The following is a 12,891-nucleotide window of genomic DNA, read 5'->3' as shown; positions in this document are numbered from 1 at the left end:
TCTACAGATACAGATAATACCTTGACCTTTATCGAAACCAAGAGTGTACAAAGCAAATTAGGATATTCATTCAGAAGGGGGGATTGTGCCATAAAAGGGAGGTTGCGGTTCTGTCTAGAGAAAAGGTCACATTTTATTACCTATGAAATTAAATACTGTGCTCCATCAATTTTTCAGTAACAGAAGTATATCTAGCAAGAATCTCAGGAGTGGAGAAGGCCAAATGCAGACAAACAAAGCCAATGCATACATGTGACAAAAGGCTAGCTCAAATGTTCAGTGGTTAATCGTGGTGGGAACTTTAGGAGGCAGCACACTGAAGTAGACTCCAGCAGAGGATGGTGGTTTGGATGGCAGTGAATGGGAAAAAATAGGATTTTCCTATGCCCTCTAGGCAATTTCATGGTATGCTTCCCTTAGAAGTTGCATACCATAGAATAACAACTTCCTAAAGACACTTCTTTAGGAATCTCTGGGTCATCCAATGCAATTCTATGGTACCGGGCTGTGGTGCTGCTCAGGCCCGTAGCCAGGATATCGATTCGGGACGGGGGGGGGGGGGGGGGGGCTGAGTTTGTTTCAGGGGGGGGGGCTGAGTGCGAGTGAAAGAGGGTCTACCCTAGCAAACCTTTTGTATCATTACCCCAATACCCCTATGCATATGGGATATATTGAGTAGGATGATCAGATCATGATATGAATAAACATAACAGTTTAAATAAGGCACCAGTAAGGCCTTTTCACGAACCACCATGAGAATTTCGGGGGGGGGGGGGCTGAAGCCCCCCAAGCCCCCCCCCCCCCCGGCTACATGCCTGGCGCTGCTAGTTAGTAGCCAGCTGCATTAAATCACTACTGACCGAGAGGTCATGAGTTCAAAGCCAGCCTGGGTTGGAATGAGCTCCTGACAATTAATAGTCTAGCTTGCTCTTGACCTAATCAGCCCAAAAGACAGTTGCATCTGCCTTATGGAATTCCTTGCTGCCCTATAGGAGAGCCATGCGTGACTTAGGACCTTTTACTCTAGCACTTAAGTCCTGGCTTTTCACTAGAGCTTTCGATCTCTGTTAATTTTTAATTTCTGTATGTATATATTTTATCTTTTACAATTTAGCTGTAAATCGCCTAGAGCATTCTCGGATGGAGGGCGATTAATAAGTAATTAAATATGATGATGACGGTGATGATGTTTTGTGTATACTGTGTCTATTGTGTTGATAGGCGTGGCCTCATGTAAGCCGCCCCGAGTCCCCCTGGGGGAGATGGAGCAGGGTATAAATCAAGTATTACTACTACTACTACTACTACTACTATTATTATTAGTAGTAGTAGTAATTAATTCAGTTATTTTAGAAGTTGTTTTGAGATATCTCTTTGGAGGGATTTTGAAGGAGTTTTCCATATACAGAGCCCTTGGTGGGTGAATCTGATGGTATATGTATTGCTCAACCAGCAAGTCTCTTTTATCACCAGCCAACTCGAACTAATGCCCGTTCAGTTGCCCTTTCCACCAACCTTGGGAAGCCATTAATATTGCCATGTGAAGATTTAGAATTGCAGTTTAGGGTTTATGGATGCCACATTGCTTTCCCGAGAGCTGTTGCCCAGAGCATTTCCATTTGATATTCTTTCAGTTAATTTAGCCTTCCCCGAAAGTTCCAGGAATGATTCTTGTGCTCACATTAGACTACCGAAGAACTCTCCTACATGCATTATGTAGCTCATTGGGAACATAATAAGCTTGAGAAAATTAGGCATTAGTATTGGTTGACTGGAAAAATGATGTCGGAGTCGCTTTCACTGCATTCATGCATATGGTTGGTCACAAAATGAGAGAGATCAACAATGTTACTCGAAAAAGATTCAGATGGTTCAAAGCCAGTGGAGGGAGTTGACTTATGTGGATGTTGAAGTATAGATCTTGGGCTAGTTGCATCTAAGGCTCGCAGAGCCCTTTACAAAAAGACATCAGTTTGTGGCTGGTTTCACTGAACTGCAGGTTAAGCGACACTGCCATTAACATTCAGTGCAGCACAAGTTGTAGCCTGAACTGTAGTCGTTGGAAGTTCATTCTCTGCAGACTTTATAGTACTACTTTGCATCTAAGTAAGTAAAACTGTCAAGATATGTGGTCCTTCCGGCTCATTTGTGATGACAAATGATGGCAACACTGACATGCCACTGAGAAGAGCACGTTCTATGGAGGAAATAAAAGCTTTGGGTGGGATTGTCTTTCTGGCTGCACAATTAAATATTTGCAATTGATTAAAAGCTAATGGAGCAAAAGCTGATCATTCACGAAGAGCTCGCTGCCAAAAAGCATATCATATCCATCCAATTATCTAAGTTAATTCAAAGGAGCAGAAGGGGAAATCCATTCAAATCTTTCTGATTTTCCATCCCAGTTTCAAATGTCATTTCCACACACCCCTAGATTGTGGTGAACAACAATAATAAATAATGTGCTTTTTCTGACAAATATCTGAGCTGGAGGCTGCAGAAAGAAAGCATGCGAGCTGTCTTTGGTGGTATAATTCCAATTTAACAGACCAAAGAAAGTAAAAAAAGAAGCACCATTAAAGCCTTGGCAGAACGTGCAAAAAGAATCTGTGAACCCCACCTCCTCCAAGATGAACTGAACCACCTCAACTGGGCTCTACAGGCCAATGGATACTCCACCTCAGACATCAGAAGAGCTGCAAGATCAAGAACAAGCCACAAGAGTAAAGATGAAGATCCACCCAGAGGAAAAGTGTTCCTGCCATGCATCAAGGGAACCACTGACCGCATAGGGAAGCTGATGAGGAAACACAACATACAATCTACAAACCCACCAAGAAAATCCAACAAATGCTACGTTCAGCAAAGGACAAGAGGGATCCTCTGACCCCTGCAGGAGTCTACCGTATACCATGCAGCTGTGGACAAGTCTACATAGGGACCACCAAACGCAGCGCCCAAACAAGAATCCAGGAACATGAAAGGCACTGCAGACTACTCCAACCAGAGAAATTAGCCATAGCACAGCACCTGATGAACCAGCCTGGACACAGCATTTTATTTGAGAACACAAAAATGCTGGACCACTCTCACAACCACCATGTCAGACTACACAGAGAAGCCATTGAAATACACAAGCATGTGGACAATTTCAACAGAAAGGAAGAAACCATGAAAATGAACAAAATCTGGCTACCAGTATTAAAAAATTCTAAAATTGCAACAGCAAAAACAGCAGAGAAGAAACAGGCAGGGACATCTAATTACCTTTCAAGAAGAGTTTGCTCCAGGCACAGTCAGCCCATTGTATGCTAATCAAGGTGGTCAGTTGAAAGATTCACACCTAGCCCAACTGACAAAAGTCCTTTGTCTCACCCTGGTCATTCCACAGATATATAAACCCCCTTTTTTCCCAGCTCCAACAGACCTCACCTCTGAGGATGCTTGCCATAGATGCAGGAGAAACATCAGGAGAAATGCCTCTAGAACATGGCCATATAGCCCGAAAAAACCCACAAGAACAAAGAAAGTCTTCTTCAACCCATATTGTGCAACAGAAGCAAGGTATTAGATCTCAAATAGAATCAACGGCCAAATGCAAATCTGTGTAAACTATTCCTCCATATGCAATGCACACCAAGGCTCAGGAGTCATCATAGGTGATCCCTCATGTCCTAATCCAATTGCCTTCCAATGTAGGGTCTTGGTGGTGGGTCCGTAGGTGACTATAGAGACGTATTCTTGATCTGCACATTCTTCCACAGTGAGGACATCAGTTTTCAATGGAAGGCGGTCTTGACAAGGGTTGGTTTGAGGTGCCTTCTTCCTCTTTACGCATTTCTCCCTTTCACCCTCTATTCATTTGTGCTTCTTCAACTGCCACAGCACTGTTGGTCAGTTGATCTTCAGTTAAATGTTCAAGGACCAGGGCTTCCCAGTTCTCTCTGTGTGTTTCTGCCACAGTTTTTAAGGCTGACTTTAAGCCCATTTGGATAGGCTTAAAGTCAGCCTTAAAAACTGTGGCAGAAACACTGAGAGAGAACTGGGAAGCCTTGGCCCTTGAGATTGGCTTTTCCTATCCACTGACATTCTGATTTCTGTTCTTGAGTTGAGAGTGTAGTAACTGCTTTTGGAGATGGTAATCTTTGGGCATTTGGACAACGGGATACTCAGATGGATGGATGGCCATCTGTCAGGGTGATTTGAATGCAATATTCCTGCTTCTTGGCAGGAGGTTGGACTGGATGGCCCATGAGGTCTCTTCCAACTCTTTGATTCTATGATTCTATGATTCAATCCAGAGAAGAGGATAGCAGAGGATCATGACTGGTGGCCTTTGCTTCTTCCAGAATGCTGACATTCGTCCACCTGAGATTTGCAGGATTTTCTGCAGGCAACACTAATGGAATTGTTCCAGAAGTTGAGTGTGAAGTCTGTAGACGACCCACGTTTCACAGGTATATTACAGGGTTGGGAGGACAATGGCTTTAAACTAGCCTCTTGGTCTACCTCCAAATGTCCCGATCCTCAACACTCTGTTTTCTTCGAAAAAATACTGCACTCACAGAGCAGAACATGTACCATACTGCTTTGGCAATTTTAAGTTGAATACATCCATTCTGCATCAGACCAAGGGGTCCAACTGTTTCTGTAGGAGACCTTGATGTCTATGCATATCCTCAAGATGACCCGTCCCATTGCATTGCTTCCTCTGGTAAAGGACAAAGAAAGACCTCTCTAAAAAGGTCATATCCTGGAAAGAAGTGACAAGTGACTATGATTATATGACTGTGAGAGCCGTTCAGCAGTGGAACTCTCCGCCCCAAAGTGTGGTGGAGGCTCCTTCTTTGGAAGCTTTTAAACAGAGGCTGGATGGCCATCTGTCGGGGGTGCTTTAAATGCAATTTTCCTGCTTGGCAGGGGTTTGGACTGAATGGTCTCTTCCAACTTTATGATTCTAAGTGGATTGCCAACAGTAGGGTTCCCTCCTGGGCCCGGTCCTCTTCAGGATCTTTATTAATGACTTAGATGAAGGGTCAGAAGGCATGATCATCAAGTTAGCAGACAACACCAAATGGGGAGAGATGGCCAACACTCCAGAAGACAGGAGCAGAATTCAAAACCATCTTCACGGATTAGAGAGATGATAGGCCAAAACCAATACAATGAAGTTCAACAGGACAAATGGAAGAGACCCCACTTAGGCAGAAAAAAAGGAAATGCAAAGAGGCAGAATGGGAAATGATGCCTGGCTCGACAGGAGGACCTGGGAGAAATTATTTATTTATTTATTTATTTATTTCCAACATTTCTACCTCACCCTTCTCAACCCTCAAAGGGGGGGGGGGGGGGGGCTCAGAGCAGCTTACACTGGCAACAAGTGGATACCACAACGTACAAAACAATTATAACAAATATAACAACACTTTAAAACAGTAAATAAAACAGTAAGTTAAAAACAATGAGGAGCAGTTTCAAGAGCTGGGCATGTTTAGCCTGAAGAAGAGAATCATAGAATCATAGATTTGGAAGAGACCTCATGGGCCATTCAGTCCAACCCCCTGACAGATAGTCATCCAGCCTCTGTTTAAAAGCCTCAAAGAAGTAGCCTCCACCACACTCCGGGGCAGAGAGTTCCACTGCTGAACAGCTCTCACAGACAGGAAACTCTTTCTCATGTCCAGATGGAATCTCCTTTCTTGTAGTTTGGAGCCATTGTTCCTTGTCCTAGTCTCCAGGGAAGCAGAAAACAAGCTTGCTCCCTCCCCCTATGACTTCCTCTCACATGTTTATACATGGCTATCATATCTCCTCTCAGCCTTCTCTTCTTCAGGCTAAACATGCCCAGCTCTTTAAGCTGCTCTTCATGGGGCTTGTTCTCCAGACCCTTGATCATTTTAGTCACCCTCCTCTGGACACATTCCAGCTTGTCCAGGCTGAGAAGAGACAGGATGAGGGCCAGGAATCAAGAGGTGAGGGAAAGTCATTGGGAGGAGGGAACAAGCTTGTTTTCTGCTGCCCTGGAGACTAGGGCAAAGGCTTAAAGTACAGGAAAGGAGATTCCACCTGAACATTAGGAAGAACTTCCTATTTGAGAGCTGTTCAGCAGTGGAACTCCCTGCTCTGGAATGTGGTGGAGGCTCCTTCTTTGGAGGCTTTTAAACAGAGGGTGGATGACCATCTGTCAAGGGTGCTTTGAATGCAATTTTCCTGCCAGGTCTCTTCCAACTCTAGGATTTTATGATTTTATATAGGGAGTGGAATAGCACATTGTGAGAAACTATAATCTCACAAGGTAGAGAGAGAGCAGTAGAAACAAGAGTACGATTACATTAGAAGTGGCTCAGTTTTATCAAGGAAGCCACCATCCATGTTCTTCAGAACCTGAGAAGAGCTGTTGAGGATAGAGTAACTCAGAGGTCTCTCCTTCATAGGGTCTGCATTAGTTGAAGTCCAATTGATGGCAGCTAACACCAATTCCGGGGAGCGGCGTGAGCTTCCGCTGTCAGCCCTAGCTTCTGCCAACCTAGCAGTTTGAAAACATGCAAATGTGAGTAGATCAATAGGTACCACTCCGGCGGGAAGGTAACGGCGCTCCATGCAGTCATGCCGGCCACATGACCTTGGAGCTGTCTACGGACAACGCTGGCTCTTCAGCTTAGAAATGGAGATGAGCACCACACCCCAGAGTCAGACATGACTGGACTTAATGTCAGGGGACTACCTTTACCTTTACCTAACACCAACAATAACTCACAACATCAGGAGGGCCAAAAACCCCTTCCTTTGCTATAGTTATTGCTCTGAGAATCCCAAAACTCATTCTCTCAGCATGCCAAGCATGGTATACATTGCTGTGCAGCCATAAACTGGCCATTCTAATCACATTACTATTTTGTGTTCAGACTCCATACAAAAGATGCATTATCCAAGACTAACAAATACAGGATGAAGAATAAGTTCAGTGGTTCAGGGAGAGAAATACGTTTATGAATATCCAAGCAAATCAGCACAGCGAAGGGGCATTTCCCCTCTCCTGCTTTGCATTTTAAAGCCATATTCTTGTCAAATCCTCACAAATGCGTCCCTGTACTGACTTGTGCAGTACAAAAAAACTGTAAAATTACCCTCTTAAAAAGAGCATTTTACAATTCATCTCTGCAGCTAAACCAGCTGCATCTCTGAGAAGCGTAAGCGTATTAGCTTTTTCGACACGACATACAAAGCCCTTATTTATTTATTTTTCGCCTTTCAGCTGGAGGACTCCGTATCTCTCCTCCTCCACCCATTTCTATTTTTAATGTGCGACAAAAGTAACTTGCAACGGGTGGGTTTTCGTACTGCCTTTTAATTTAGATTATGTGCAACAGAAGGGACTTTAATCCACATAATATGTTAAAAATATTGTATTTTAACAAGGGTTTTTAATTGTGTTTCCATTCTAATTGCCATTACACATTAAATAGAATATGAATCTGGTTATGTGAAGATGAGAGTTACTTATTGCTGTGGTGGTGCCAAGGGCTTAATATCAGCTCAAATATTTTGCAGGGTGGGTGGGGGATTCATTCCACCCACAATTATATATCTATCATCCCAGGAACAATGGCTGTAAGCCTTCCTTTATTACGAGAAATAAAAAGGCACAATGGCAGGGATTCCTTCTAACTGTATTATGTCGCCAACGGTAGGCATAAAGAGCAGCATGGGTGCTGGGTGGCATGGGTCAGCACTCAATCAAAAACACAAATAGAGGTTGATGCATGCTGGGCACACTTAATCCATACCCCCCTCCCTCTAAGCCCTTACAAGGCCTAGAGAAAGAGAGAGGAAAAGGCAGACGCAGCTCTATTGGGCCTAGGTTCAGAAGGAGATGGAAGACCTTGCTGCCCAACTTCCACTGCCCTGGCCTCAAAGGGAGAGAAAAAGAGGCAGGTATGCCCCCATCATTATCATCAAGTAGAGGCCATCTTGCCTAAGTCCAGAAGTAGATAAAAGGCTCTCCACCCCAACTGCCATTGTCCCGATCTCAAAGAGAGAGAAGAGGAGGCAGGCATGGCTCCATCATCATCCAGGAGAGGCCATCATGCCTAAGCTCTATGTCTCAACTGCCACTGCCCTGACCTCAAAGGGAGAGAAGGAGAGGCAGGCATGTCTCCATCATCATCATCATCATCATCATCATCATCATCATCATCAAGTAGAGGCCATCTTGCCTAACTCCAGAAGTAGATAAAAGACTCTCCACCCCAACTGCCACTGCCCTGAATTCAAAGAGAGAGAAGAAGAGGCAGGCATGGCTCCATCATCACCCAGAAGAGGCCATAGCGCCTAAACTGTATGTCTCAACTGCCACTGCCCTGGTCTCAAAGGGAGAGAAGGAGAGACAGGCATGGCTCTATCATCATCATCATCATCAAGTAGAGGCCATCTTGCCTAACTCCAGAAGTAGATAAAAGACTCTCCACCCCAACTGCCACTGCCCTGAATTCAAAGAGAGAGAAGAAGAGGCAGGCATGGCTCCATCATCACCCAGAAGAGGCCATAGCGCCTAAACTGTATGTCTCAACTGCCACTGCCCTGGTCTCAAAGGGAGAGAAGGAGAGACAGGCATGGCTCTATCATCATCATCATCATCAAGTAGAGGCCATCTTGCCTAACTCCAGAAGTAGATAAAAGACTCTCCACCCCAACTGCCACTGCCCTGAATTCAAAGAGAGAGAAGAAGAGGCAGGCATGGCTCCATCATCACCCAGAAGAGGCCATAGCGCCTAAACTGTATGTCTCAACTGCCACTGCCCTGGTCTCAAAGGGAGAGAAGGAGAGACAGGCATGGCTCTATCATCATCATCATCATCAAGTAGAGGCCATCTTGCCTAACTCCAGAAGTAGATAAAAGACTCTCCACCCCAACTGCCACTGCCCTGAATTCAAAGAGAGAGAAGAAGAGGCAGGCATGGCTCCATCATCACCCAGAAGAGGCCATAGCGCCTAAACTGTATGTCTCAACTGCCACTGCCCTGGTCTCAAAGGGAGAGAAGGAGAGACAGGCATGGCTCTATCATCATCATCATCATCAAGTAGAGGCCATCATGCCTAAGCCCAGAAGTAGATAAAAGGCTCTCCATCCCAAAATAGATGGGAAAAGGAAGGAGGCATAGGGAAAGAAAAAATAGATAGAATAAGGAATGGATTAAATAAAATAAAGATAGAAAAATATCGGGATCTGGAGCAGAAAGTAATAACAAAATGGTACAGGACACCGATTCAATTGGCACATATGATCCAGGGTCTAAATCCGAAATGTTGGCACTGTGGGAGTAGAGAAGCCTGGTACTCACATCTATGGTGGGAATGTAAGGAGACACAAAAGTTCTGGAATCAAATCTTCATGAAAATTGAATTATACACAAAAATAAAAATGATTTAAATATGGAGATTCTCTTAAAATGGATTTGTGGGCACAGTAAAATAAAAGCACATGAACAAAAATTAGTTATGATGATGTTTAGAGCAGCACATGCTGTGAAAAAGAAATGGACCCTGGGAAAATGGTATGAATATGTGTGGGAACAAGTACAATTGGAAATTATGGACATTATAAGAAAAACTATGGACAGAAAAGCAGAAGGAAATCAAAGAAATATGGTCACCCTTTAAAAATTGGATACAAGAAGCTAAACCAGAAGATGATCATTGGGAAAAAAAGCTAGATAGAATGCAACGATGGCTCAAATAAAGGAAGAAGGACCAACTTGTCAACGGGGGGAGGGGGGAGGGTTAAGGGGTGGAAAGAAAAAATGTATTGAAACTAAAGCAATGTAAAGATAAATGTATTACAAATAGTTGTTAACAATACAATAAAGAAAAATAAAAAAGGCTCCATCATCATCCAGAAGAGACCATCATGCCTAAGCTCTATGTCTCAACTGCCACTGCCCTGGCCTCAAAGGGAGAGAAGGAGAGGCAGGCATGTCTCCATCATCATCATCATCATCATCGAGTAGAGGCCATCTTGCCTAAGTCCAGAAGTAGATAAAAGGCTCTCCATCCCAACTGCCATTGCCCTGATCTCAAAGAGAGAGAAGAAGAGGCAGGCATGCCTCCATTATCACCCAGAAGAGGCCATCATGCCTAAGTTCTATGTCTCAACTACCACTGCCCTGGCCTCAAAGGGAGAGAAGAAGAGGCAGGCATGACTCCATCATCATCATCCAGTAGAGGCCATCATGCCTAAGCCCAGAAGTAGATAAAAGGCTCTCCATCCCAACTGCCACTGACCTGGCCTCAAAGAGAGAGAAGAAGAAGCAGGCATGGCTCCATCATCATCCAGAAGAGGCCATCATGCCTAAGCCCAGAAGTACATAAAAGGCTCTACAGTCCAACTGTCACTGCCCTGGCCTCAAAGGGAGAGAAGAAGAGGCAGGTACGACTCCACCATGTCGATGTCTAGAAGCAGATTAAGGGCTCTCCCTTTCTCACAACTGCCCTTGCATTGGAAGGTGAGAAGAAGAGGCAGTATCACCTGGAATTAACCCCTTCCTACACTGCCATTACCTTTTGCTTGTTAGGTCCTAATGAGATTGTGAGACTGGGGGAGATAACTGGTCTTGGAAAGTGCCGCATAGCTTGATTGTGTGAAGGAAGGAAGGAAGGAAGGAAGGAAGGAAGAAGGAAAGAAAGAAAGAGCTGGAAGGAAGGACAGAAGGAAGGGAGGGAGGGAGGGAGGGAGGGAGGGAGGGAGGGAGGGAGGAAGGGAAGAATATTACCGCCATATAATGTTTTGTGATAGCACAATGCTCTTGATTAATGCAAACTAGGCATCCTACTATAATGGATATCCGCCACCAGCATGGAATAGGGCAGGAGTAGAGAAAATCAGCTCCTAGGGTCCAACTTTTTGGCTTTTTAATCCAGACCTCTGGGGTTCCTCAGATGACCATGAGCTGGTATTCTCATCAATACCATCAATTTGGTGCTTTCAAACTTTTGCAGTGAGATTTTCCTCTTGTTCAGAAAGGTCAGAAAACACTTCTCTTCAGGCTTAGCTACCATCAGAAGGAGCTTTAGTCTGAGTCAGAAGGTCAGTTCCCACTGTCTTCTTCGCTATTGTTGTCAATATATAGAGAAAACAGTGGGAATCTTTCTAGCCAAGATTTTATATCACGGTGTCCTTTTACTATCAAATTAGAACTAAGGAGAAACTGGAAGTCTGCAAGTGGATGTGTCTTTCAGAAATTGGTTAAATAGAGTTAAGAGTGCAGCTCCCATGACAATGACGCACCTGCATAAACAATGACCCCAAAATCCCACGATCACAGGCTTTTATCATCCCAATGAAAGCAATGATTCTGTAAGAAATGATTATCAACTGAATTCAAGTTAGCTGATCCATCTTCTTCCAACTCAGCAAGTTCTGCTTTCAAACAATTGTCATTACTCACCACTGTCGATTGCCAAAAAGTATGCTGTGTACACATTGTTGGACACAAATGGGGATTCACGATCAAGTATCCCTGACGTGCGAATGGTACCATTGTTCGGGTTGATTTCCAACCAGTCTGCTGGGTCTTTGTAAGTGGAATATCTGTAAAACACACAGCAATCAAAAGTGACTTGGGTGTATTAGGAGCTAGGCCTGGGTAACAACGGAAAAATTTGTTTCTAAAATCGATTTGTATTTGGGGTTTTTTTTTGTTTCGATATTTAAAATAATTACAAAATTTTCCTTTTAAAAAGTTCGATATTTACGAAATTTCGTAAATGGTAAAAAATTAACGAATCGATTTCCAAAACAATAACGAATCGATTCGTTAATGGCGGACGCGACCGCGAAATACGCTAAAAAACCTCCAAAACCTTCTGAAGCTTCCCTCTCCCTCTGTTGTTGACTGTTGGTGTGATATTATAATTTTTTTTCACTAATTAAACCATAAAACTGGCCCAGACATGCGGAAATAATAACGAAACGACCTCAAAACAATAACAAAACGAATATCGAAATACGAAGCATTTACAAAACGTTTTTGAAAATTCGTTTTTTTTAATAATTGCTCCAGAATGGTTCGTTATCGTTTCGTAATTGAAAAAATTAACGAATTATTAACGAATTATGAATTAACGAAACGAAACTGCCCAGCCCTATTAGGAGCAAATTGAATTCAACTGAAGCAGAGTTGACATGCAGAAAAATCCAAAGCCACAGTTGTGCAATCATGAAATAATGGTTAACAATCTTCAAATGACCGGTACATATTGGTAAACATTTCATGATGGAAGAAGTAAGCTGAGATCCAGATCAGCAAATCATACATTTATTTCCTATGTGGACAATCTGTCTGTCCATCAACCATCCCCTTTTTCCCCTGAAAAGGAGCAATGAAGCCTATTTGGGCCAGACAACAACAGTGACTGATAGTTCTTATACATACATATATGATGCGTGACATTTATTCTAAAATAATACACTTTAATAATAATAATAATACACCTCATTTATATTCCGCTTTATCTCCCCGGAGGGACTCAGAGTGGATTACAGTACACATAAGGCAAGCACGCAATGCCGGTCCGAAATCAAGGATAGGAGAAGTCAACACTCACGGGAATCCAAGCCAAGTCGAAAACACACACGAATGGAAGCAGCAACCTGTAGATCCAGAACCCAATACCAACACGAAATAGGCAATGACAAGAACCCAATTCACGAGCCAACGCTTTGCCTTCTGCAAAGATTCCCCATTTCAGAGCCTACTTTTATCTTACACATCATCATCAGAAGATGAGCTGACCTCCGCCCCATCGTTATCCCTTGCAGCTGTTCTTGATTCCACACATGAACTCCTACTCCCATCCCTCCAACTTCTCCATCTTCTGTCACGACTTAGATCT

General features: G+C 43.5%; 1 protein-coding gene across 1 annotated transcript in view; it reads right to left on the bottom strand.

The window, feature by feature from the left end:
• CDH13 (cadherin 13) overlaps positions 1-12,891 on the bottom strand; it is a 996,654-nt gene that overhangs the window by 36,390 nt on the left and 947,373 nt on the right. Inside the window, exon 11 of the mRNA XM_060787892.2 lies at positions 11,445-11,587. Coding sequence (XP_060643875.2) covers positions 11,445-11,587 — 143 coding nt within the window. The remainder of the gene's footprint in view (positions 1-11,444; positions 11,588-12,891) is intronic.

Source organism: Anolis sagrei, chromosome 8, assembly GCF_037176765.1.
Source record: "Anolis sagrei isolate rAnoSag1 chromosome 8, rAnoSag1.mat, whole genome shotgun sequence".
Lineage (NCBI taxonomy): Eukaryota > Metazoa > Chordata > Lepidosauria > Squamata > Dactyloidae > Anolis > Anolis sagrei.
Note: the sequence above shows the minus strand (reverse complement) of the source record. Positions and strands in the feature narration are given on the sequence as shown.